This window comes from Rhinolophus hipposideros, assembly GCF_964194185.1.
Source record: "Rhinolophus hipposideros genome assembly, chromosome: 14".
Classification (NCBI taxonomy): domain Eukaryota; kingdom Metazoa; phylum Chordata; class Mammalia; order Chiroptera; family Rhinolophidae; genus Rhinolophus; species Rhinolophus hipposideros.
Window position 1 is genome coordinate 26,109,849 of NC_138060.1, and position 26,229 is coordinate 26,136,077.

At 40.4% G+C, this 26,229-nt stretch overlaps 1 protein-coding gene across 2 annotated transcripts in view; it reads right to left on the bottom strand.

Moving 5' to 3' along the window:
- Positions 1–1,665: 1,665 nt before the first annotated feature.
- TAMM41 (TAM41 mitochondrial translocator assembly and maintenance homolog) overlaps positions 1,666–26,229 on the bottom strand; it is a 56,389-nt gene continuing 31,825 nt past the window's right edge. Inside the window, exons 6-8 of one of the 2 annotated variants that reach the window (XM_081071967.1) lie at positions 22,815–22,980; positions 21,467–21,529; positions 1,666–3,285 (exon numbers count right to left, since the gene is read on the bottom strand). In XM_081071967.1, the coding sequence (XP_080928093.1) occupies positions 3,218–3,285; positions 21,467–21,529; positions 22,815–22,980 (297 nt within the window). In that variant the 3' untranslated portion in view covers positions 1,666–3,217. Of the gene's footprint in view, positions 3,286–9,522; positions 11,555–21,466; positions 21,530–22,814; positions 22,981–26,229 lie in introns of those variants that run through there. The other variant, XM_081071966.1, reaches the window with a different exon arrangement.

Consider the following 26,229-nt stretch of genomic DNA (forward strand, 5'->3'; position numbering starts at 1 on the left):
GGCCAAGGCAAGGAGATGCTGAGACAACAGGCAGAAAGTCTTGGCAAAGATCATTTGGTCTGAGACAGGAAGGCTTGATTCCAGTTAATTAAAGAAGCATTTGCTCAGGGCCCCACCTAGAACCCAGAGGTGGGACGCACAGGGGCTCCTGGAGAGCCAGAACTGGAACCTTAGGAGCAGGTGCTTCTCTTGGCCTCTCTCGGGCTACACGGACTCCTCTCTCGCTGTCTGCTGCGGGCTTTGCACACAGGCTTTTACCTACAAGTGCAGCCGGTTCACCAGTCAGCGTGGGGTGGAGACGTCGGTTTACGAGTGGCCCTAACACAAATTTGCAGGCTTTCAAAAAGCCGTTTAAAAGGCTCTGCTGATGAAAACTGCCAAGCTCCTTTGCTCTTGGCTAGGATTATGTCAACTCAGCGTAGTAACACTGCTCATCCCAGACTCATCAGCCACTCTGATTGGCTGCTGGTGACATAATAGAAGTTTACGAATGTGATTGGCGCCCCAGCCGCCGGAGCCGAGCCGCGGAGCAGGAAGGCGAGGACGTGAACAGCGCAAGCCCAGAATGGGAACTGCCATATAGGGAAACGACCAGCCAACATCTTTTAAAGCACTGGGCTGTGTTTTGAATAATAAAGACGTCTTCAAGATTGTGAAATCCAGGTACCCTCCCGAGGTGCACCTGGGTTCCTTTGTGTTGCTTCTGCCTCCCAGGTGTCTCTCTCTCTCTCTCCCTGGAGACTCGCAGACAGGTGCCAACACGTCTGCCTCCACTTCCAGTCCCCTTCTCTCTGCCCAAACCTGCTCTCTGGAGCCTTGAGGCGGGCAGCCAGCTTCTCCCTGTGCCGTTCAGGCCAGGTTGAGCACCCGGGGCCTTCCCTGCTCTGAGTGGCCACAATAACAGCGTCTCAAGCTGTGGCCTTGTACAGCCTCGGGCATCCACTTTGACAAATTCTCCAAACAGCAAAGCCACAGCGGGAGGAATAAACATAACAGAAAACACAGCCACCTGGGCACAGTCGGCAGGGGTGTGTTTTCTTTAACAGGAATAGTAACTAGGGGTTGGGGACCAGCTCACCTGGTGAGTCATGGCACATTCTCTCCTCTTGGCCAGCTACCAAAAGAAAAGAGAACACATGCAATAGCCTGTGGCCTCAAGGGACAACGTGGGGCATTTTAGAAAGGCTCTGGGTTTGCAGAAGAGAACAGCCCTGCACAACACAGCAGGGAAGCTGTGGGGGGTCGGGATTCTGTGCCTGGCTCTCAGCAAACTTGCTGCGTGGGGTTTCCTCTTTGAGTATCTGTTGCCTTATCTGTTGAATAGGGAAACACAACCCAATTGAATCTAGGCCCTTTCCAGCTCAGTTTTTCCCTCCTAGTGGAGGAGTGGTGTTTCAGGAGCTGGATGAAGTGTTCTGAAGCTAATACATGTCCTTTAGTAAGCCTCCTACTATGGGCCTGGCACTGTGCAGGGGCTTTACATACACGAATGCTCATCTTGAGAACAATCCTGCCTAGTAGGTTGTCTCTCCATCTTAAAGAAGAGGAAGCATATTCCAAGCCATTTGGTAACTGGCCCACTATCACACAGCTAATATTCTTGATTTAAATCCAGTTCTTTCTGATTCCAAAGTCCCCCAAATATGATTTATTTTTTCCCTTTTTGATTTGCTTTAAGAAAACAAAAAGCTAATGACCAGTCTTTTGTCAATTTTAACTTTTTCTCCCAACATTGTTTTCTGATGACTACTATCAGGTAATAGCAGAACATCCAAACATATTGGCAAATGGATATTGAAACGAGTGTCATGGAGACTTGGGAGCTGGAATCTGAGTAGCTCGACAGCTTGTTTTCTCCATGAGCCAGTATGCTGTTCTGATTCTGTTATTTATAACAGTATGCACAATTAATAAGCAGGCGTTTCTAGCCCAACCCAGATGCCAAATCCACCAATACATTCCCAGCTATCATGGTTCATATAACGAGAAATAGAAATGCCAGTGTTTCATCATCTTCTGCAAAGGAAGCTGAATTGCACTGCTCTGCCACCTGAAACAGGTTTGAGCAGCCTTGCTCTCCCACTCTATGAAAGCACACTTTATGCACAGGACAAACTTCCTGGACAAAACAGAGCAAGGGAGATTTCTCTCGCCACCTCAGAAGCCCTAACCCTGGGGGTTGTTTTCTTCTCTTCCCTGGAATCAAATGTTCTTCCCTTCATAAGTGCACCTGGAAAGTTCTCCATCAAACTATACCGGCAGGCAGAGGCAGGCCCTCCACCCTGCCAACAGAAGCAGCAATTGAGTTCAGTGTGGCTATCAGCTAGATGGTCCGGCTAGCACACGATCAACTAGTTGCGCCACGAGCAGAAAAGGGAGCGCTTTCCGTGAAGCAACCACAGGCTACCGGCCCAGGCGTGGAGCCTGCACTTTCCTGGCTCCTGAGACCTCCCCTGACCTAACTGCTCTCCCTTTGAGTTCCGGTGATGAGCTGGAATACTTCTCTTATCACTATCTCCCAATGACCTCCCTCCCAACATTCCCTGTGCACTTTGGAGGTCCGCTCAGTGTCTTCCTTCCTGTGACATTCCCTGCCTCTATCCTGAAGATTGCCAATATCTACGTGGACAACTCATCCTTCAACTATGTTTTTCCGGACAGCGTTACAATTTCACCAAGGTGGCCGGGACCTGGCTATTCTGTACTCTCACATCTTTATAAACTGCTATAATTTTTTTTAAAATGTGTGTGCTGAGAAGTTTTAAAATAAAGTCACGCCAGAGTGCTGGTATAAGTAATTTAACTTAGATCTGGATGTCATGATTATTTACTGAACTACTGTGAGCTAAGTAGTTACTATGCGTGTTGTTCCACTGGCTCCTAAAGGGAACCATCTGAACTTTTACTTTTTTATTTAGAGCTAATCTAGCTCTAAAAATGCTTTGGGAACTTGAAAAAAAGGAGCTGAGGTGCTACTCTGTGATGTCAGGATTAATACCACGGCCATTTTACAAATAAGAAAACAGTGTTAGAATAAATGTTGTCCCCAAGATAACAGTCACTTGCATAATGAACAGTTGAACTTAAATCTAAGAGGTATAGTGAGAAGAGCAGAGTACAAAATGGGAAAATTAACACCCACCTGGCAGGGTTACCGTAAAGAAAATGATACAACGCGTGTAACGTGCAGGGGGAAGCAGAAGATACTTCAGCAGTGTCACCTTCTTTCCCTTCTCGTCTTCAAATTCAGAGCTCTTTCCATTACACCACACTGTCTCTTCATCACTGGAACTCATCAGAAAAGATATTATATATGTAAGTTTTATGATGGATAAAATGCTACCACAGTCATTTAATTTGAACCTCATGCCAACCTTTGCAAGGTAGGTATTATCTTCATTTTCCAGAAGAGGAAACCCAAATTCTCAGAGGATAAATGATTTCCCAGGGTCACTTGGTTGATAAGCAGTAAGGCTGGGATTTGAAGCCAGGTGTCACTATCCCAGAGACCACACCTTTCCTGTTAAACCATGCAGTCACTTTCTGACTTGATAAATATGCTTCTATAGAGAGGATATGTATTTCCTTTAGGTAAGTTAATAATATGAGGTGTAATCAACAAATATGGTGAATGTTTAAATAAAAAAAATTATTACAGTAAAAAGACACATTGCCATTAGTCCCCCTTAAAATACTCCCTCTTCCACATTTACCCCATCGCTCTTGCCACTTTCTGAAGCAGTTCTGGAAGTCCTCTTTCATGCGTGTCTTTAGTTGTACTGTCATGGCTGTCTTGATGTCCTGAATCGATTCAAAATGCTTTCCTTTCACGGTCATTTTGACTTAGGGGAAGAGCTAGAAGTTGCATGGTGCTAGATCCAGGAAATAAGGTGGATGAGGGCACACTGTAATGTTTTTATTTGCAGAAATTGCCTTATTAGAAGCAATGTGTGATATGGAGCCTTTCCATTGTGATCACAAAATACGGTGAATGCCGCCGCCAGTGCCATCCAACAAAAAGGCAGGGATCTTCAACACAAGAAGTGGCGCATCGAACCTTCGTAACAGTGTGTGACAAGTTTCAACTAATTCGGTGCAGTCAGTCAGGTGTGAGCTATGGTTGAGAAAAGGTGTGCTGTAAAGTGTGCCATAAATCACCCTCCATCATGACAACGCTCCCTGTCACACATCGCTTCAGGTATATGGCCAATTTCTGTCAAATAAAAACATTACGGTGTGTCCTCATCCACCTTATTCACCAGATCTGGCACCGTGTGACTTCTGGCTATTCCCCAAAGTCAAACTAATTCAGGACATCAAAGCAGCCACCACAGCACAACTAAAGACACTCATGAGAGACGACTTTCAGAACTGCTTCAGAAAATGGCAAGAACGATGGGATAAGTATATTTGAAGCGGGGTATTTTGAAGGGGATTAATGGCAATGTGTCTTTTACTGTAATAAATTTTTTAATTTAAACATTCACCATATTGTTTGATCATACCTTGTATGTGGAAATATTATTATTTGGCAACTGGAAAGTGAGAATGCTTTCCATTTTGTCCTGTGCATAAAAAGTAAGGAGAAATTGAGGAAAGTGTTGGCTACATCAAGTGTAAAATAATCATATAGATTTAAGTTCAAATGCCAAGCTGATGGAAACAACCTGCTTAGTACATTTTTAAAATAAATGTATTTTAAATGTCTAAGTGACAAACATTTCTAAAATTCTCCTTTTTATTGGAAAAAAATTGCATTTTTGTCTTGAATAAAAATATCTGGAAAACATATGTTTGTTGTTCATCAAATAAAACCACCAACAATGGTATTGACATGAAAAGACACATGGGTTAATGAAACAGAATAGAGAGCTCATAAATAAACCTAGCTTATATGGTCAATTAATTTATGACGAAGGAACCAAGAATATACAATGGGAAAAAAAACAGTCTCTTCAATCTCTTCAATAAATGGTGCTGGAAAACTGGAGAACAACACACAAGAATGAAACTGGACCATTATTTGACACCATACACAAAAATGAACTCAAAATGGATTAAAAGCTTGAATGTAAGACCTGAAACCATAAAATTCCTAGAAGAGAACATAGGCAATAAGCCTCTAACATCAGTCTTGGTAATGATTTTTTTTTTGGATTTGCCATCAAAAGCAACAAAATCAAAATTAAACAAGTAGGACTATATCAAACAAAAATGCTTCTGCACAGCAAAGGAAACCATAACAAAATAAAAGGGCAATCTACTGAATAGGAGAAAATACTTGCAAATCATGTCTGATAGGGGTTAACATCCAAAATATATAAGGAACTCATACAAATCAATAACAAAACAGACAAACAAAACACACAAAACAGTCTGATTAAAGAATGAGCAAAGGGAATTTATGTTGGGGTAAAGACAGCCTATTTATAAATGGTGCTGGGAAAATTGGACAGACGCATGCAAAAAAATGAAGCTGGACCACCTTTTTAGGCCATACACAAAAATAAACCCAAAATGGGTCAAAGACTTAAATGTGAGACCCAAAACCATAAAACTCCTAGAAGAAAATATTGGAAATACATGTACAGACATTACCCTTAGTAATCTTTTTACTGATATATCCTCTAGGGCAAGGGAGGCAAAAAAATAAATAAATGTGGGATTACATCAAACTAAAAAGTTTTTTCACAACAAAGGAAACCATCAATAAAACAAAAAGGCATCCTACTGAATGGGAGAAGATATTTGCCAACGATATATCTGATAAGGGGTTAATATCCAATATTTATTTTAAAAAACTCGTACAACTCAACACCAAAAAAACAAACAACCCAATTAAAAAATGGGCAGAGGACACAATGAGACATTTCTCTAAAGAGGACATACAGATGATGGTCAACAGACACATGAAAAGATGCTCAACATCACTAATCATCAGAGAAATGTAAATAAAAACCACAATGAGATACCACCTCACTCTGGTCTGAATGGTTAACAAACAAGAAGTGCTGGTAAGGATGTGGAGAAAAGGGAACCCTTGTACACTGTTGGTGGGATTGCAGATTGGTGCAGCCACTATGGAAAACTATATGGAGGTACCTCAAAAAATTGAAAATGGACTACCTTATGACCCAGCAATTCCACTCCTATCTATCCAAAGAAATCCAAAACAGTAATCTGAAAAAATATATGCACCCTTATGTTTGTTGCAATGCTATTCACAATAGCCAAGATATAGAAACAACCGAAATGCCCATCAACAGAGGATTGAATAAAGAAAATGTGGTATATTTATACAATGAAATGTTACTCAGCCATAAAGAATGAAATATTACCATTTGCAACAACATGGATGGACCTTGAGAATATTATGCTAAGTGAAATACGTCAGGTGGAGCAAGACAAATACCATATGATCTCACTTATATGTGGAATCTAAAGAACAGAATAAACAAAACATAAGTAGACTCAGAGATATACGGAGGGAAAAAAAACAGGATTGCTAGATGGGAGGGGGTGGGAATGGGGAAGAAGATAAAGGGATTCGAAAGTACAAATTAGTAATCACAATATAGCCATGGGGATATGAAATAGTTTGGGGAATATAATCAATAATGTCGTAAAGATTTTGTAGGGGGTCAGATGGGCACTTGTCTTATTAGGGAGACCATTTCACAGACTGTGTAGGTGCCTGACCACTGCACTGTATATCTGAAGCTGAGGCTGGATAATAATGAATGTCAACTATAATTATATATATATATATATATATATGTATATATACATATATATATATATATATATATATATATACACACACACATATATATATACACAGAGGGTGCCAAAAATGTATACGTCTTTTAAGAAAGGAAAAAACTATTAAAATTGTAATACTCGATATATACCGATCACAAAAAATGAATACAAGTCATGTGTATACATTTTTTGGCACCACTGGTATATAGTCACAGGATGTGGAGGACAGCACAGGGAATAGAGTCGATGGAACTGTAACAGCTGTATACGATGTCAGAGGGGCAGTAGATTGGGAGAGGGAGGTTATCACTTTGTGAGGGGTATAAATGTTTAACTGTTACATTATTTTGTACACCTGAATCTAATAAAAAAAAAACCCTCTAAGTGTTGACATGAGAAAAAAAAAAAAAAGAATGTGCAGGGGATTGGAATAGACATTTTTTCCAAAGAATAGATACAGACGGCCAACAGGTACATCAAAAGATGCTCAATATCACTAATGATCAGGGAAATGCAAATCAGAATCACACAATGAGATATCACCTCGCACCTGTTAGAATGGCTGTTATCAAAAAGACAAGAAATAACAAGTGTTGGTGAGGATGTGGAGAAAAGGGAACACTTGTGCCCTGTTGGTGAGAATGTAATTTGGTGTAGCCACTTTGGAAAACAGTATGGAGGTTCCTCACAAAATTAAAAATAGAACTATCGTATGATCCAGCAATTCTACTTCGGGTATCTATCCAAATAAAATGAAAACACTAACTGAAAAAGATATACACATCCCCATGTTCATTGCAGCATTATTTACAATAGCCAAGATATGGAAACAATCTAAGTGCCCGTCACCAGATTAATGGATAAAGATGTGGCACATACTCCTATATACCACGGGACAGCGTTTGTCCTAGAAAAAAAAATGAAATCTTGTCATTTGTGCGAATATGGATGGACCTTGAGGGCATTATGTTATGTGAAATAAATCAGATAAAGACAAATACCATATGATCCCACTTATATGCGGAATCTAAAACAAACACTCCGCCCCCCCCCCCCAAAAAAAAAATGCTGAGCTCACAGACACAGAGAACAGATTGCTGGTTGCCAGTGGCAGGGGGTTGGCGGTGGGCAAAATGGGTAAAGGGAGTCAAAAGGTATGAAGTGCCAGTTATAAAAGAAATGTCATGGGGATGTAATGTACAGCATGGGGACTATAGGTAATAATATTGTATTGCATATTTGAAAGTTGTTCAGAGTAAATCTTAAAAGTTCTCATCACAAGAAAAAACTTTCTGTAACTATGTTTGGTGACAAATGTTAACTAGACTTACTGTGGTGATCATTTTGCAATGTATACAAACATTGAATCATATTATACACCTGAGACTAATACAATGTTGTATGTCAATTATACCTCAATTAAAAAAATATCATTGAAGTCGCTATATTTGTGCTAAGTGGCTGTACTCCTAATTAAAATAGTGAAAATATTACCCCAAATTCTTTCTTGAAATGGGTCACGTCCCAGTGAATTCACAGCTATCTGTTTCAATTTGCTTCATATTCTGGAATAACTCCAGAATTTGAAAAACAAATTATTTGCAGTATGTGGTTCTCCCAAAAAGAAACCTTAAAATTATTTTTGAGTTAAGAAAGATATAATAATGTTAAACACTAGAGTGTACTTACAAAAGAAAAACTTAAATGGAATCTCCTGTGCTAGGGATCAAATGGGGTCTAAATCAGTATTTAAATCACAATGTTAATGCATTTGATTAAAATGTTCAATCAAGGTCTCTGAGCCACGATATAGATTGGAACCCTACTCATTTGGTTTCAATCAGTTTTTCAATATAATAATATGTAATTGGCCAAGGAACAGGGGTCCAAACCTCAAATCCCCAGGGCCAGACAGGTAATGTAAACCAGAGTTTGGAGAGATGAGAAAGTTTCCTCCTTGTAAAATGAGGATAATAAAAATATACATCTCAGGGGCAGCCAGATGGCTCAGTTGATTAGAGCACGAGCTCTCAACAACAAGGTTGCTGGTTCAATTCCCGCATGGGATGGTGGGCTGCACCCCTTGCAACTAAGATTGGAAACGGTGCTGGACTTGGAGCTGAGCTGCGCCCTCCACAACTAGATTGAAGTTCAACGACTTGGAGCTGGTGGGCCCTGGAGAAACACACTGTTCCCTAATAAAAAATTTAAAAAAAAATGTATATATATATATATACATCTCACAATACTGTTATGAGGATTAGCTAATGCCTGGGAAAAAGCATTTAGAGACATGTTTACAGCTGTTAAAACTGTCCACAAAGAGTAACCATTGTTATTCACCAACTGCTGGTTTTGAATGACATCACAACGTCCTAATAAGCTACCCTTTCTTTCACACACCCGTGAAACACCCACAATCTTTCATCCTTCCCATCTGTGATGAAGCTAAGAACCTGATCAACAATATAGCATAGCAGCATCTAAAAGAGGGAAGTAAAACCAAATTGGGATGTTTTTGCTTCATTATTTCCCTCAAAAAACTTTTGTGAGAGCTTACTATGGCTCAGGCATAGTTGACTCAAAGAAACTGTTTTTACCAGTCATCAAACGAAGAGAGGAACAGCCTTCTTCCCACGTCAGGAAGAAACCAGTGTATAGACTGTCAATAAAGCTCCATGACAGCACTGCCCTGTGGAATCTAAATTGTTTAGTAGTACATTAAAAAAGAAGAAAAAAGGAATAGCGGACATTGGTATTAATATTAGCATCAATCATATATTTATTCAATGTATCCACATATTATTTCAATATGCAATCCATATGACAAATTATTGAGACAGTCTACATTCTTTTTTTCATACTAAGTCTTTGCAATGTGTCAGTCTCCACTTATATCATACCTCAGTTTGGACCCGTCATATTTCAAGAGCTCTATGGCCACGTGTCTAGTGGCTATCATATTGGGCAGTACAGATCAATGAGACCTTCAGAGAGAATTGATAAAGTATTAACATAGAAATGTTTAATATTTGAACATTTGTCCTGTATTATAGGGGCTCTGAGGTTTTACAGCTAAGAATGGTCTAGAAGGCCCTTTTGACATCAGCACCACGCAGATTTCCCTCCAGAAATGGAGCAAACATTCTCCCAGTGGCCAGGCCTTTTACTGGCTTGCGGATGGACAAGTAACCCAACTAGGGCCCATGAAACCAGGCAGAGGCTTGCTGGGAGCTGCTGGAAAATTTTCTTGCTTTTCTGAGAGGGCTTCTGAAAGGAGCCCTCTCTGTTTTCCCAAATGGAGATGGGAAAGCATATAGTCCTTGAAGATGTTGCCAGCAGTCTCAGAATTAAGAAGGGAGCTGGCCTAAGTAAGGCACATTTGGGGGTGGTTAGAATTTCAACATGGCAAAGGGCAGAGACAGAAGAGATGGAAAAACTGGATCCTGGATGATTCTGTTAACCTGTTGAATCAAACCAACTCTGAAGCCCACCACACCTCTAACTTTTCAGTTCTTTGAACTGAATGATGAGCCTTTTGCTGTTCAAGGCACTCCGCAGTGGGTTTCCTGTTATCCAAACATTCCTAACGGTTACAATAGGGAAGGCTCTGCAAGGGGATTGTCGCAGCCCCTCACTCAAAAGTCACTGCCACACATCTTCATGAAGAACAAAGAGAAACGTAAAACACCTCGACCCAGGAGAATGTTGATGTGACGCTTCTGACCTTGCACTGGAAAAACCCAAGTGAACAAGGATGGAGACTAGGCAGAGAGAGCCAAATTTCCCTCCCTGTGGCCCCCAGAGCCGCAGGTCCACAAGCATATGCAGTTTCTCAGACCTCTGACTCCGATGTGCCCAAAACTGCAGAACACAGCTACAGGTCTTATGGAAGCAGGACCCAGGTGGTTTTGTATGTAAAGCGGATTCTTCTCCTCTCATGGTAAGTCCTCAAAGGTATTTGGGTCCCCCTCCCCCGCATAAACGTCTAACATACATTTAAAAACATCAAGTACAGTAAGTCCTCATTTAACATCATTGAAAGGTCCTTGGAAATTGTGACTTTAAGCAAAACAACATATAATGAAACCAATTTTACCCTAGGCTACTTGATATAAATAACAGTTAAGTTCCTATGGCATTATTTCTGGTCATAAAAACATCATCAATCTTCTAAATAAAGATGGAAAACACTTCTAATATTAAACACTGAAATAAATGTGAGCTATACATACATGTAAGAAAGATTAATAAAACCAGGTAAGATCATTATTTTCCAACCCACACATTCCAGTTTGGGGTCTAGAGTGGCTGGTCCTATCCTGGCAGCTCTGGGTGCTCGTGAGGTGGGACCCCACCGTGGAGAGGACACCCTTCCATCTCTGAGTGCACTCACACACACCCGCCCACACCCAGATTGGGATAACTTAGACATAACGATTTACCTCATGTGCACAGCTTTGGGATGTGGGAGGAAACCAGGGGACCCAGAGGAAACCTACGCAGACATGGGGAGACCATGCAAACCCCACACAGACAGTGGTTCCGGTTATCAACATTATAGGGAAATGACATCGAAAGAAACGTTGTTCAAGGACTTGCTGTATTATGCAAATCAACGTATCGTCAAGCAATGGGTCAAAATAACAAACACTATTTTGTCAAAAAGGAACACTTTATTCATCTATAGATAATATATATAAAAGCAAGAAAAATCAGGATGTTTTCCTCAGCCATCCTTTCCACATTTTACGCAGTTTTAGTGAACTATAAATCAATGATTTCTTCATGCCTAAAAGAGAAAAGAGACAGTGAGAAAGTTGAAGCTTATTGGGTAAATACTCAGCTAGAGGTTCCGTGATATTTGGACCAGAGACTTGTCTTTGGGGTGGAGCAGTGATGGGCTGACTGAGGGGTTTAAGAGACCCTGGGAGCTGAAGGTTATTAAAGGTTACTGTGATCAAAGTGCGGGAAAAAGATTCTGATTCAGGCATCTATTGTAACAGTGATCCATAGTACCTGAGTTTCTGGAGTAAGTGAATCTTTTGAGTTACGAGTATACTGGCAGCCTTTGAATTTAGTAGCTCTTTTTAAACAGAGGAGAAAGGAAGAACACAGACAAGGTCTGTATGTAAGTGGGCACCCTTGGCCCCATTCTAACTCCCAAAGCCTGCATCCCAGCCACTCCCAGCCACTGCTTCTGTGTCACTGCGTATGCAGCTGATTTTCCCAGAGTGAATATTATTATTATTATTCTAATTTTTTATTGGGGAATGTTGGGGAACAGTGTGTTTTTCCAGGGCCCATCAGCTCCAAATCAAGTTGTCCTTCAATCTAGCTGTGGAGGGCGCAGCTCAGCTCCAAGTCTCGTCGTCCTTTTCAATCTTTAGTTGCAGGAGGTGCAGCCCACCATCCCATGCAGGAATTGAACTGGCAACCTTGTTGTTAAGAGCTCACGCTCTAACCAACTGAGCCATCGGGGCTGCCCCTGAGTAAATATTACTTCCATCAGTTTCTGCCAGGTAGACAGCAAGTCCCGTTTCAGATTTGTTCTCTACAAGTGCCTTCCCTGACTCCCCAGGCCGATTCAGACACAGCTCCTTCTACTCCCACAGCCCTGAGCTGACACATAGCACAGCACTCCCCCCACTGTACAGTGCTCGTCAATTTACAGGTAGTATTACCTGTCCCTCTGCCACACTGGGAGTTCCTTGAGGACAGAGACTTTGTCCTATTCATCCCCATATCCCTATCACCCAGTACAGTACACCGCACATAGTAAGTGCTCAGTAAACACTTTTGAAATTATAGAAAAGACGCACCTTATTCAGATATCTGACCTTCCAGCACCCTTTATCTATTTAATCACAAGTACTTGATGACATCAGAGAAAAAGCTCTCTGGGGGGCTTATAGGAAAGAAGTAAAACGGGGTAGAATAAATAGGATGTTGTTTGTCAGATCTAATAGGATCCTATTTGCAGACAGTATTATGGGCTCGACTTCCTTTGTGTTAAAGATGAGATCATTTAGTCTGTGTTTCAGGGTGTGGCCCAAAGATCCGAATAGTTTTTTTCAGCCATCGTGAGATACAAACTGTGGTCTGAGCTGAATCTGACATGCACATGCCACCAGTGCGCTTTGCAAGCACTGCTGACAAGGTAACAGGATTAGTCCTGGAGGCTCCTAGCACTGGGGTTTGAGCGATCTCTTGAAAATACCTGGCCACGTTACCTGTAAGCTGCCTAGTCCACTTAGGACCTTTTAAGAGGCTACTGCAGGCAGTGGCAGGATAAAAGGCAAGGTACAAGTAAAATCATTAGTGAGTATGTCTAGAAACTCTGGCCTAACTTGTCTACTGACTGACAGGCTATTTGCAAATTGACATAGCTTATTAAGAAACTCAGAGCTCCTTTCCCTCCTCCACCCCTTTGAATTTTCTCCCTGGAGCAACCAGTATGGCACATCTCACCCACTTGAGCGTTGAGACTGGAAACTTACTACATAAGGTGCTTTTTAAATTCCAGCCAGAACCAATCAAGACACTAAGCAGAATACAGGTAGTTGCCTACGGTGAGGTTCATCACAGCAACCCCAGGCCACTGAGTCACAGCTGGAAGAATAGGAATCAACCATTGCAATTCCCAGCTCAACTTTAAAAACTTACTCACAGACTCCTTGGAGCTTCACATTTAAGGTAAATACATAAAGTATACGAGTGGCACCATGTAGCCATTTTCTGCTATTCGCGTAGTGGATAGGAACCTCCCATAATTAAAAACAGTCTCTCCCTTCCATGGCTCTGCCAGTGAGATACTCTCAGAAAGACTGCTGCAGGAAACTGCATCATGAAGGGCACTGGGAGAAGAGTCAAGAGACCTGGGTCCCAGTCCCAGCTGAGCCACAAACTTGCAGTGTGACTCCCCCTCTCTGTGCCTCAATTTCTTTCATCTGCACAATGACTGGGTTGGACTAGGTTAGGCATTTTCGAACAAGGGGCCCACAGACAGGCTTCAGTGTCAGTCTGTGAGCTCTCTGGACCTGTAGCAGTTTGCTGGGTAGGTGCACATGTGCATTTCTGTACAGAGGGTCCAGAGTTTTAGCCAGATTTTCATAGGAGCCAGGATTTGCAAAAGGTTAAGAACCAAAAGATCAGAATGAAGGGTCCTTTCTGCCTTAATATTCTACTTGTAACAAAGATGGAGGACTTAAACTTCATGAACCTTCAACTTCATGGAGTAGGCCAAATTTCCTAAACAGGATACAACAAGCTGCTAACCATAAAAGATAAAACGGATAAATTGGACTCAGTAAAATTAAGAACTTCTTTTCACCACAAGACATCATTAAGAGAGTAAAACAATAAGTCCCAGAGTGGCAGATTTTTGCATTACATACATCCCACGAAACAACCTCATTCCAGACTCTACAGAGAATTCAGTAAGAAAAGGCAGACAGCTCAACAGAAAAATAAGCAAAGACTGGAATAGGCAGCTTACCAAAGAGAATATCCAAATAAGAATATGAACAAATGCCCAGCTTTATTAGTCACCAGGCAAATGTAAATGAAAACTCCAATACGATACCACTACTCATCTATCGAAGTGCCTAAACTGAAAAAGATACATCATACCAACTTTTGGCCAAGGAAGTGCTGCTACAACAGGAACTCTGCTAAGTGGGAGCGTGATTTGGACAACTGTTTGGCAGTATCTACCTCAAACATTCACACACTTTGGATCCAGTAATTCTACCCGTAAGTTTGTATCTAACAGAAATGCACACGTATGCTCACCAAAAGACAGGTACAAAAACATGCATGGCAGCACTACTTGTAATAGTCCCAAACTGGAAACAACTCAAGAAACCATCAAAAGTAGGGTGGATAAATTGTGTATATTCATCCATTGGACTGAAAATAAATGAATACTATTACTCCCAACACCATGACGAATCTTATTGATGACATGAAGAGAGAAAGACACAAGACAGTACATATTTATATAAAGTTCAAATTATGGGCAAAATAGAAACATAGCATTAGAAGCTAGGATAGTAGTTACTCTTGGAGGAGTAGTGGTTGTGACCGGGCATGGGGGTGGGGGGGTTGGGAGGGTTCTGGAGGATGGGTACTATTCTGTTTCCTCATCTGGCCACTAGGTTCATGAATGTGTTTATTTTGTGAGAATTCACCAAATGTATGGTTTGTGCAGTTTTCTGTATACATGGAGATTTTCCATACTACCAGTAGATCTAGAATCTTACATTTATTTAGTCACTGACATACACTGAATGAGTATTTATTGAGCACCTACAGTGAGTGTTTCTCTGAAAATAAAACCTCGCCGGACAATCAGCTCTAATGCGTCTTTTGGAGCAAAAATTAATATAAAACCCAGTCTTATTTTACTATAAGACCGGGTATAGAACAGAATAGAACAGAACAGAACAGAATAGAATAGAATACCAGGTCTTATATTAATTTTTTTCTCCAAAAGACGCATTACAACTGATTGTCCAGCTAGGCCTTATTTTCGGGGAAACACGGTATATATGAGGGGTGTCAAAAAAATGCATACAAGTTGACACTTTGGTCAACGTTGCTCAAGCAGTAGTTCGCCGTAATCAGAAGTGTCTGGATGCTGATGGTAACCACTTTGAGCACCTCTTATAATTGCAGACGTCAAACATGACTTGTATTCATCTTTTGGTATCAGTATATATATTGAATATCACAATTTTAATAGTTTTTCCTTTCTTAAAATGTATATACTGTACATGTTTTTGGCACCCTCTGTATATAAGACACTGAGTGAGTTGTTGGGGATACTGGTATGAACAACAGTTAGGGTCTGTGCCCTCCCACAGTTTACCATCCACAGAATTCTACTTGGCATACATTAAAAGTTTACTTCTGTTTTCTTTTTCCTTTCTAAAAAAAGGATGGTGATTTAGGAAGCATGAATTTAGAATGTGACTTGAGAGAAGACAGACTGCTAAGAGAGAAACTTTAAGAGCCCTCATTGTTCTTGCTCCTTCCTTAATGAATAAAGATGCAACATCTCTTTAGATACATCTTCAGACAGATCTTTACTTATTGAAAGCTAGTCGTGAATTCTGATTAGTATCTAGTCATAATTTTGTTTTGAAAGCATACAGAAATCTACTTCGATATATGGCTTCTAAGGTTTTTCTTCTATTGATTTCCAGCTTGCTTCACATGACCTACAGCAAAGCTATTACCTGTGTAAGACTATGAATTCCCTGTGTGACCTTAAACTGATGGGTCCAATGACAGGAAAAGTCTCCAGGAAACAATGTGAGGCAGAGCTATGACTAGTTGTGAGAGGTCTCCTACCTTCCCATAATTCTGTATTTCAGATCTTTAGGAGAGAAAATCAGTAAGTACTCAACATTCTTCTAATTAATTTCTGACCACAGTTAGATATATCGACAAAGAAAATCTCTTCTGAGGCAGAAGTACAACTTATTTTAAAATTTTTCAGGTTTAAATAATAAGCACGTCACCAGAAAAAAAAAAAAAAAGAGCCTTAGCTGTTATTATGTGTTCTTATTTAAATACCGTGTTTCCCTGAAAATAAGACCTAACCGGAAAATAAGCCCTAGCATGATTTTTCAGGAGGACATCCCCTGAACATAAGCCCTAATGCGTCTTTTGGAGCAAACCTTAATATAAGACCTGGTCTTATTTTTGGGGAAACACGGTATGGAGGTACCAAAAAATGGAAGAAATGTTTTAGTTATATAAGAAATCAGAAGCAGAGGACAATGAATGATCCATTCTATTGTGTTTCAAGAAGGGCTGGTAAGAATCATCTGAGGCATGCCAAAATCTTTTTAGGAACAAGACTAAACCTGTCTTGTTAATTCAGTTGAATATTTTGAAGCTGGAGAAGTAAATATGTATCTGTCCCCAGAGTTAATTCTGATTGACCAGAAAGTCAGGTGGGGGGAAATAAAGCAAGATTTCAAAAACTAAACTCAATATGCTCACACAAATTTCCTTTCCTCCTGGAATGGCACCACCATCTCTACTGCTTCCCAAGCCAGAAACCTGGGAATTATCTATGACTTCTCTTTCTCCTTTACTTCCCATATCCCTCCAGTCACCAAGACCTGGCAACTTACCTTCTAAATATGTTTCTCTTCTCTCTAGAAATATCTCTTCTCTCTGCCTCTACTGTAATGGCCTGAGTTCAGGCTGCCATAATTCCTTACCTGGCTGGCTGCAACCGTATCTAACCAGTTTCCCAAGCAATAGCTTTATATCCTTTTAATCTGTTCTCTATTTGCTAGCTATAGCAGTCTTTCTACAGTCCTGCAGTGGCTTTCCCCCGCCCTCAGGATAAACTCTGAATTCCTTTTCATGGCTTTTAAGGCCTTCCCTTGTCTGGCTGCTGCTTACTTCTCAGTCTAATCATTACATTTCCCCCATTTCTCTCCTAGTTCCCACACCAGAATACTCAAAAAGGTCCACTTCTCTCCAATCAGATTAGAAACATAAAAGACTGCTGCTGCTCGGAATATGACAGTTTGCTTAGCTGGTCTTCTATTACCAGTCTGAGATGTGCTGCCATCTGGGGCTACTCTGAAAGGAGGAGCAGGCAGGTATTAGGAAGCTGGACAGTCTTTCACTACACCTGAGCTGGCTGGCTCCAGCTGCTGATCCCCTTCCCTCACGAGAACTCTGATATTCTGTCTATCAACAGCACAGTCTAAGAGAAGTCAACATTTCTTTTTAAATGATCACATCTCAGGCTAAAATGAAAACAACAGTGTTTGGTTCTGGACGCATTTCTGTACTCACTTCTCTGGGTCTATCTGATGGTCAGGGTGTTTCAAGGGAACTCACAAAGACAGAGTGAAAAGACCGCATGAGAACATACTGCCGTATTATCCAACAGTTGATGAGAAAGGGCAACCCTCTGAGCTGGTCATAGATGCCCGGCTTCCATCTTGTCTAGGAATAGAGTGAGATTTAGCCTAGACTCACCCAAGTTTGGGAATCATAATGGATACTCTCAGAACACCTTGTGAATTGAGTATTAGTAGCCCCATCATTTCAAAAAAGGGCTAATTAATATACCAAGGTTACAGGGCCAGGAAATGAATAACCACAACTTCAAGCCAATGTCTTCTGACCCCAAGCTTAGCTTCTCCTTAGCTACCTGTCTGAACTGAACTGTATTTCAATATAAAAGGTATTCATTGGCTAAGGGGAAGACTGAACATTCGCTTTTATCCCCATTATGAGTAGGAGGTTGCAGAGAAGCAGAAGGATAATGGCTACAAAGGAATAAAAACTCAACCAAGTACACTAGAGATTTTTCACCCAGTAGATGATACGTAACCTGGCTGAAAAACTAAACAGATACAACTTTGGAGACTGGGGGAGACGGATTGAACAAAAGCCAAGGCGGAACAACAACAGCTACGACTGCAACAAGAGGACTTCTAAAGAACAAAGTGTGGGAGGATAGAGGTTCTGCAGCTGCTGTGCAGTTAGAGGAGAGAGACACCGGCAAACTGGCCACTCAGTTCCTTTCATCGCTAGTTTACGCCAGCAGAGACCTGACTAAGGGACAAATACTATTTGAATATAACAGTGCAAAGAGCCACGTTCTAAAGAGAGGTCAGGAAACTTTTAGGTAATGATACCAAAAGAAGAAAGACTAGGCACAGTGCTAGATGCTTGTAGCTATTTAAGATATAATTTTCACAACCTGGTGAGACAGGTGTAATTAGCCCTATGCAATTAAAACTCAGAAAAAAATAGGTAACTTGCCCAGTAGAGTCACAGTAGATCAGTTGAAATTTGAACTCTAGTCTCTGTGGCTCACAAACCCTTGCCCTTAGCCTGGGCTGCCTTCACCATAGCCCACAACTACCATAAACCAGAGAAGCCGAAGCATAAGGCAAGTAAACCTATAGAATCTGAAGGGATCTTATCGCTTTCCACAATTTCTGCAACCTCAGTGCAGGTTACAGACATTCTGTGACTCTGACTTCCTCAATCCAATGAGGCATCTTTAGAAGGAAAGGGAAGCAAGCAGTGAACACTCAGGGGAACCTGCTATGGGCACTCCATGGCCGCAGGAAATCTGGGCTGAGTTCTGAGGTGTTACCCACTGCCCTCTGCTGGCCACTGGAAAGAACGAGTGGAAAGAGGACCAAAGGTTCATTCAAGTTGAAAGGTCAAGAGATGATGGCCTTTGAAAAACCTTTTATTAGAGAAAAATCCAAACTTATCAAAGACTAGTATAATATGTCTCCATGTATATTCATCTAGCTTCCACAACGTATCATCTCATGACTAATCCTGTGTCATCTACTTACCCACTGCCCTCGACCATGTTTTGAAGCAAATCTCAGAATCCTGTCGTTTCATCTGTAAATATTTTAGTATGTATTTCTACAAGAAAAGGAAGCTATAAAAAAACCCCATCATATTACCATTCTCAAAACTAAAAAAAAAAAAATCGCCAATAAATATAGTAATTCCTTACAGCACAGGAAGCCCCCCTAAAAAAAGAACAAACAAAACTCCATTCAGCCTCACCCAAGATTGTAGCAAGGGAGCTGCAATCATGCAAAACACAGATTAACAGCCTGAACCACCCAAGTAAACATAAGCACCTCATCTTCAGTTTTACTGGGATAAATCAGCAGGAATACTGATTAAATATCTTAATTGGAAATGCAAAGCTATTGTACCCAAGTGATAAGAAAATCTTTAGCTGAGTCGATTTGGCACATGTGTTACTAAATCTTTCTTGAATTTTTGGCTGAATCTTTCCAGGAGGGCCACATAGCATCCTTGGGGCCAAATACTTGGCTGTGTATCTAGGCAGCTGGGTTGAGACGTTAGAGGCGTTAGTTACCATGCCAGCTCCCCCAGAGATCAGAATCAGGCTAAAAGGTCATTCCCTTCTTTGTGTTACCTCTGAGCCATTTATGCCTAGTACTTCAAATTTTTATTTACACACCTGTCTCCATTTCTAGATTATTAACTTCTTCAAGGCAGGATGGTGTCTTGTGTTTACTTTGTATCCTGTGTGGCTAGCACATGAGAGACACTCACTACATGGATGGTTACATAGGAAAGACAGAACTAGAAAAGTCCATCATTTGACAATACCAAGTTTTGGAAAGAATGGGGAGAAACAAGAACTCTCGTTTACTACTAGGGGGACTATAAATTGATATAACCAGCCAGGATATCTGGCAATATCCAAAGATATGTTCAAATGCTTAAACCCATGAAACGAGAACAGGATGTTTTAAAATTTAAAAAAAAAGGAATATTCAGAGAACAAAAAAAAGAAAACAAAAAGAGCTCCTGGAAGTTAAAAATGTAATAGAAGAAATAAAAAATGCAATAGAAGGGTTAGAAGCTAAAGTTGAGAAAATCTCCCAGAAAGCAAAACAAAAGAACAGAGAGATCAAAAATAAGAGAGAGAAGAAAGAAAACCAAAATACTGGCCTTGGAGGTCCAATATTGGAATAAAAGGAGTTCCAGAAAGAGAAGACAGAAAACAGAAGAGTTAAGAAAGAATAAAAGAAAAGTTTCTTATATTCTGAGTTTCCAAACGGAAAGAGCAATGAGTACCCAGTATAACAGATAAAAACAGACTCACATCAAAACACATCACTGAGAAATTTCAGATTTAACAGGCTCCCAGAAAGAACATACACAAAGGATTAAGAATTAAGAATGACCTTGGATTTTTGATAGCAATCCTTGAAGTGAGAAGATAGTTGGAGCAATGATATCAAAATTCTAAAGGAAAATCATTTTCAATGTATCTCCAGCTTGAGTCTCAATGATGTGTGAGTGGAGACTAAAGATATGTTTATACATGCATAGTCTCCAAATTTGCCTCCCATGTACTCTTTCTCAGAAAATGACTGTATGGTGTGCTTCACCAAAACTAGAGTGTGCACCATGAAGATAAAAGACCGGAAAGCAGATCCCTCACATACTCATCAGACAGGTGAAGACAATATCCATGGAAAAGGAAGTTGTGCAGAGAAGGAAAAGTATATTAGGTGGCTCACCTCCAAATCTCATTAACATGGTCATACAATGTAAACTCTGGAGACTGACCTTACCAAAGCTACGGTACAACTATATTAGGAGGCCAGAGAGAAAAGAGGGTTCAGTGTGTGTGGTGAGGGTGTGAGGAAGAGTCAAATTCTAATCTACCATAGTGAGAAGTCAACAGCTAATACCTAAAATTGAAAAAGCAGCAGCAATATAAGCTTATTTAGAGAACTGGCAGTGAAAACAAAAATAACCCACTGAAAGTTGGAAGCAGTTGTCTCTGGAGAGGGAAAATGGGGAGAAGGGCAAGGTACTACTGTTTCTGCAATGATATGCATGTGTAACTTTCATTAATAAGAAACATGAAGAAAACACTTGCACACAAGGAGTTACTCAGAAAACTTAGAGGGACAGTAAAGCCTTCCAACAGTAACTCACATAGTCTGACTTTTTTAGATGACCAGATTTCAGTGCTGTCTGCCTGTCTGTATGTTACTGCAGTGTCCTAGTTTATGACCATCAAAATTCAGCATTTCACAAGTACTTTTAGGATACAGACAAAGCTTTACATTTTAACCAGGGGCACTGAGGCCACCCGATCCTGCAGCTTCATTAAGTATGGATTTTCTAAAGTTCTTACCAGCAGTGAAAATGCCTTTGGTGCTCTGTCTTATACTAGAAGGTCTCACGATTGCTGAAAGCCCTGTGAGAAAAAAACCAACAAGGATGCCAAAAAAGCCAGATGTCAGTCATCTCAACACTTTTTAAAACCTGAAACTAAATATTCTTTCTAGTTATCCAATAAAATCGGCAAATCTATTTCTGTCCTGGTGTCATAGAGTGACAGTGAAAAAAGTATCAGGATTGAGGGCCAGGAGACTGGAACTGCCAGCCGTGTCACCCACCAGCTATGTGAGCATAGGCAATACGACTGACCCCTCTGGGCCTGGGTCTCCTCACCTTAAAATGGGATAGGTTAGGTGACCCTCAAAGGTCACTTTAGGACTTTAAATCTACTGAAGGCTGCTAGTTCTCAATTCCAAGATGTAAAAAGATTTAAAAAAAAAAGTTTCTGCCCAGGGGTAAAACTTTCATTATGAAAACACATCTAGAGCGATGCCTCCTCAGTGAGAAGCAGCAGTCCAGTCCCTTGGGCTCAGCAGAGATCACAGCATGACCAGCATCATGTTAAAATGAAAAACAACGAACAAATGATATGCCTCCATATTTATCTTCTGAATAGGTACCCAGTGGTCTTAAACATGCCCTGACAACCTGGGAAAGGTCCCTGAGAGAGAGTGCGTGGAGCCCGCTGACTGCAGCTAATGTTCAATATGAACATATGAAGTAAGTTCTTGCACCATGAAGTAAGTTCTTACTCAGTGAAAGAGGAGAATGCACTCATCTGAGGGAGGGAGTCATTTTCAATTTCCTAATTCTTTCTTTACTGACTGACCTCATAAATTACCTTTAACACGTTATCTCTGAAGATAAGGTTCAGAGTTTTTGGTAAACACTAGGGAGGCCCTGGGGATAATGTGGGGAACATGGGTCACGTCAGAGAGAACCTGCTGAACACACAGTGAGACACACTGAATGGGAGTTGGCTGAGGAAAGCTGTGTTCTTGGCGTTACAAAAGGATTAAAATGTCACCAGTCTCCTTCCTTCTCAGACCACCATGAAGAACACAGACATGTCTTTGAAATAACTTCTAGAAGTCATGCACTTGGGACCAAAAGAAACATTATTTCTCCCCCTTGACAGTGATTTAGGACCCAGGAATCTGAAAATAGAAGTACTTTAACCTCTACTTCAAACAAATGAAAATTTAGATTTGGAAAACCCCCAGATGGTTAGTGTTTTTTTCTTCCTAGAAGCAATCTCTCTCGATCTCTCTAGGTAAGAAAGAATAAAGAACGTGTCTCAGTCACTCAGTTTGCTTTTACCGATGGCCAGCACTTCCTCAACGTCAAATCCATAAACATACCTAGTCGCACCACATCTGCACAGTCAGGGTCATGAGCAAGTTGTAATAAAGTTTCTTCCACATCTCTGTTTTTCCCAGGAGGGTCCATAATATGATTTATTTGTTGCTGTAAGGTTTTGGGCAATGTCATCAGCTGAGTAAATTGTCCTTCTGGGCTTTTATCTATCTAAAGAAAAAAAAAAGATGATGTTTATGGGAAGTACTTTGACTTCTATAAATATTCAAAGACACCGGACTTCTTTTTAAAGTCACACAAACATATATGAACCCCATACCCTAGCAGCATGTTAAGGACACATTCTCATTTCTGAAACTGAAGGCATAAGTGTTCAAGATTTTAAGCTCCTTCAAAAAAGCCAATTCCTTTCCTATAATATTCCATTTCTAGAAGATAAAAGCATAGAATATTTTTTTGAGGATCAATTTCTGACTCCCAGTTTTAAAATTTTTATTTGTCTTAGATGCAGCAGTTAAAAGGAAGTGAGGCTGCAGAGAACATCCACTGAAGCCCCAGCAAATTCAGGCAATCAAATTACCTCTTCCATTTTAAACAAAGGGACACCGGGTAACACACCAGGATCATGCAGCCAACCAAAGAGAGTCGGATCTGAATTTGTGTCTCCTGACTTTAGGGTTTTTTACATACCATGCTGTATTTCATAAACTGTAGGAATAAAGTGGTGACAAAAACTAATCTTATTCACTTTTAATCTCCTGGCACATAATAGGTACTCAAAAAACACGGGTTAAATAAGGGAATGAATAACTGCATCAATAAAACTTAGTTGTCATTATTTCTTAAATAGGAGTTGAAGTTACACCAGTGTTTTTTGTTTCCAACGTACTCTAAAATACATGAAATTGAAAGATAAATATAGAAATATAACATACATAAAACTATGCATCAGACTTTACTTGGAAACCTTTGAATCAAAAGTTGGCCACAGAGCTGTGGCCACACCTAGCTTGCCTAACTCCCAGTCTAATATACTTTACTTCATGGATCTAAATTTTTACAAAATCATGTAAACACTGACTGCCTGCCAAGTTGAGAACCAGTAACACTGCTCTCAACAGCTCATCACATTATTTTCCAAGTAAGAATCTTTTCTGCATTCTTTTAACAAATGCTTAGGTTTTAACTTTAATAGAACACCGAGCAAAATATCAGACAAATGAATGTACTAAATTTTAGATTCAGATTTTCCAGATATGACTAACTTTCTTAATAATTAGAATTTACTTATTCTACTACCTTTTTCCACTCAACAAATATTTATGGAGTATATGCCAATGTCTGAATTTTCTGGTTTTATCTACAAAATCTATGCAAAGAATTACCTATACAAAGAAGAAGAAAATGCTATTATTCAGTGGCTCCAGTAATGATGAAGGGTTTTTTTAACCTAAATATTTCATATTTGTCATTCAGATGGTTCTAAATTCATAGGCTTTGACCTCTACTCAGCTTTGGCTAGATAAGTGACAAAGAAAAAGTGGGTATTTCTGCAAAATATGCTAGAAATGATATTTACGGACTCATATTTTGGGGCCAAGTATTGAGATTGGTCAAAAGGACCTCGTATTACTGTAAGGCTTTAACTATGAAATTTCCAGGAATTTTAGAGATGTCAAAATGGCTTGAGTACTATGAGGAATTAGAAAATAGTATTTGACACTGCTTTCTCTTGAGGAAATGAATGCACTGGAATTTTTGCTTGAAAGCATGTGTTTAAAGACAAAATATTAGGTGACATGTCAAATAAACTGTTAATTCTAATCATCCTTACTCTTTAATTCTTCATGTGTTAATGACATGAAAGTGAAAGCATTCGGTTAAATAGTGAAAGTCAAATTGCATTTCAAAAGCAGATATGAAAGGACTACATATTATATGATTCCATTTATTAGGTTAGTGCAAAAGTAATTGTGGTTTTTGTAATTATTTTTAATCTTTTAAATCACAATTACTTTCCTTTTAAAAATTTTATTGGGGAATATTGGGGCACAGTGTGTTTTTCCAGGACCCATCAGCTCCAAGTCAAGTTGTTTTCAGTCTAATTGTGGAGGGCGTAGCTCAGCTCCAAGTCAAGTCGTTTTCAATCTAGTTTTAGAGGGCACTGTTCACTGGCCCATGTGGGAATCGAACCGGTGACCTGGGTGTTACGAGCACTGTGCTCTAACCAACTGAGCCAATCAGCCGCCCAAAACCACAATTACTTTTGCACCCATCTAATATATGAAGTGTCCAGAACAGGCAAATCCATAGAGACAGAAAGTAAATTAGTGGTTGCCTGAGGGGAGGAGAAGGTAGGGACTGTTAATAGGGATGAGGTTTCCTTTTGGAGTGATAGGAATTTTCTAAAGTTAGATTGTGGTGATGGTTGCACAACTCTGTGACTATTCTAAAAAAATCACTGAATTTTATGGTATGTGAATATATGTCAATAAAGCTGATGATTCTGAAGAAGTAAGTACGGTCACATGACAGTGGGTGCCGTGCTGCACCTCCCAGGTGCTGGCTTTGGGCCAAGGTACTCATTTCACTAGCTGCTGGGGCTCTCTCAGAGGCCCTCCCAGAACTCCTCAGCTGAACTGAGCTGCCTGTACCACTGACTGAAAAATGCAGGAATACAAAGGCCTGCCTGGCCTCTGCTCCATGATGGGAAAACTAGGCAGGGTCATCTCACTCCATGGTACCACCACGGGACCAGATGAGGTCTTTGTTTCAAATCTGCCCAATTCTGACCTTACACAATTGGCACCAGGAATGGTCCTACAAAGCACACTTTAACATGGGGCTGTCATTTTGGAGCAGTCATAGTGTAGTAGGCCAAGTGGAAGCCTTTTAAGCTGCCATTTTCACCCCCTGGCTAAAAGAGTAATTAAAAAATAAAAACACATTCTGGGAGGAATGGCAGAGATTAGTGTCCCCTGTAGACCTAAAGGATGCAGGGGTGTGATGTTTAATTTAATGTGTCAACTTGGCTAGGCTATTGTGCCCTGTTGCTTGGTTAAACATTAGCCTAGATGTTACTACGAAGGTATTTTTTAGACGTAATTAACATTTAAGTCAGTAAAGCTGATTACCCTCCATAGTGTGAGTGGGCCTCATATAATCAGTTGAAGGTCTTAAGAAAAAAGAGTAAAGTCTCCAGAGGAAGAAGGCATTCTGCCTCCAGATTGCCCTCAGACTCAAGACTACAACATACTCTTCCCTGGGTCTCCTGCTTACCAGTTTGTCCTGAAAATTTCACACTTGCCAAACCCCAAAATCCTGTGAGCTAATTCCTTAAAATCAATCAATCAATCTCTCCCCCTCCCCCTCCCATTCCTATTGGGTCTGTTTCTCTGAGAACCCTGACTACTACAAAGGTTGATAGTCCGTATCATAGCTCCATTAAGGCTGGCCCTC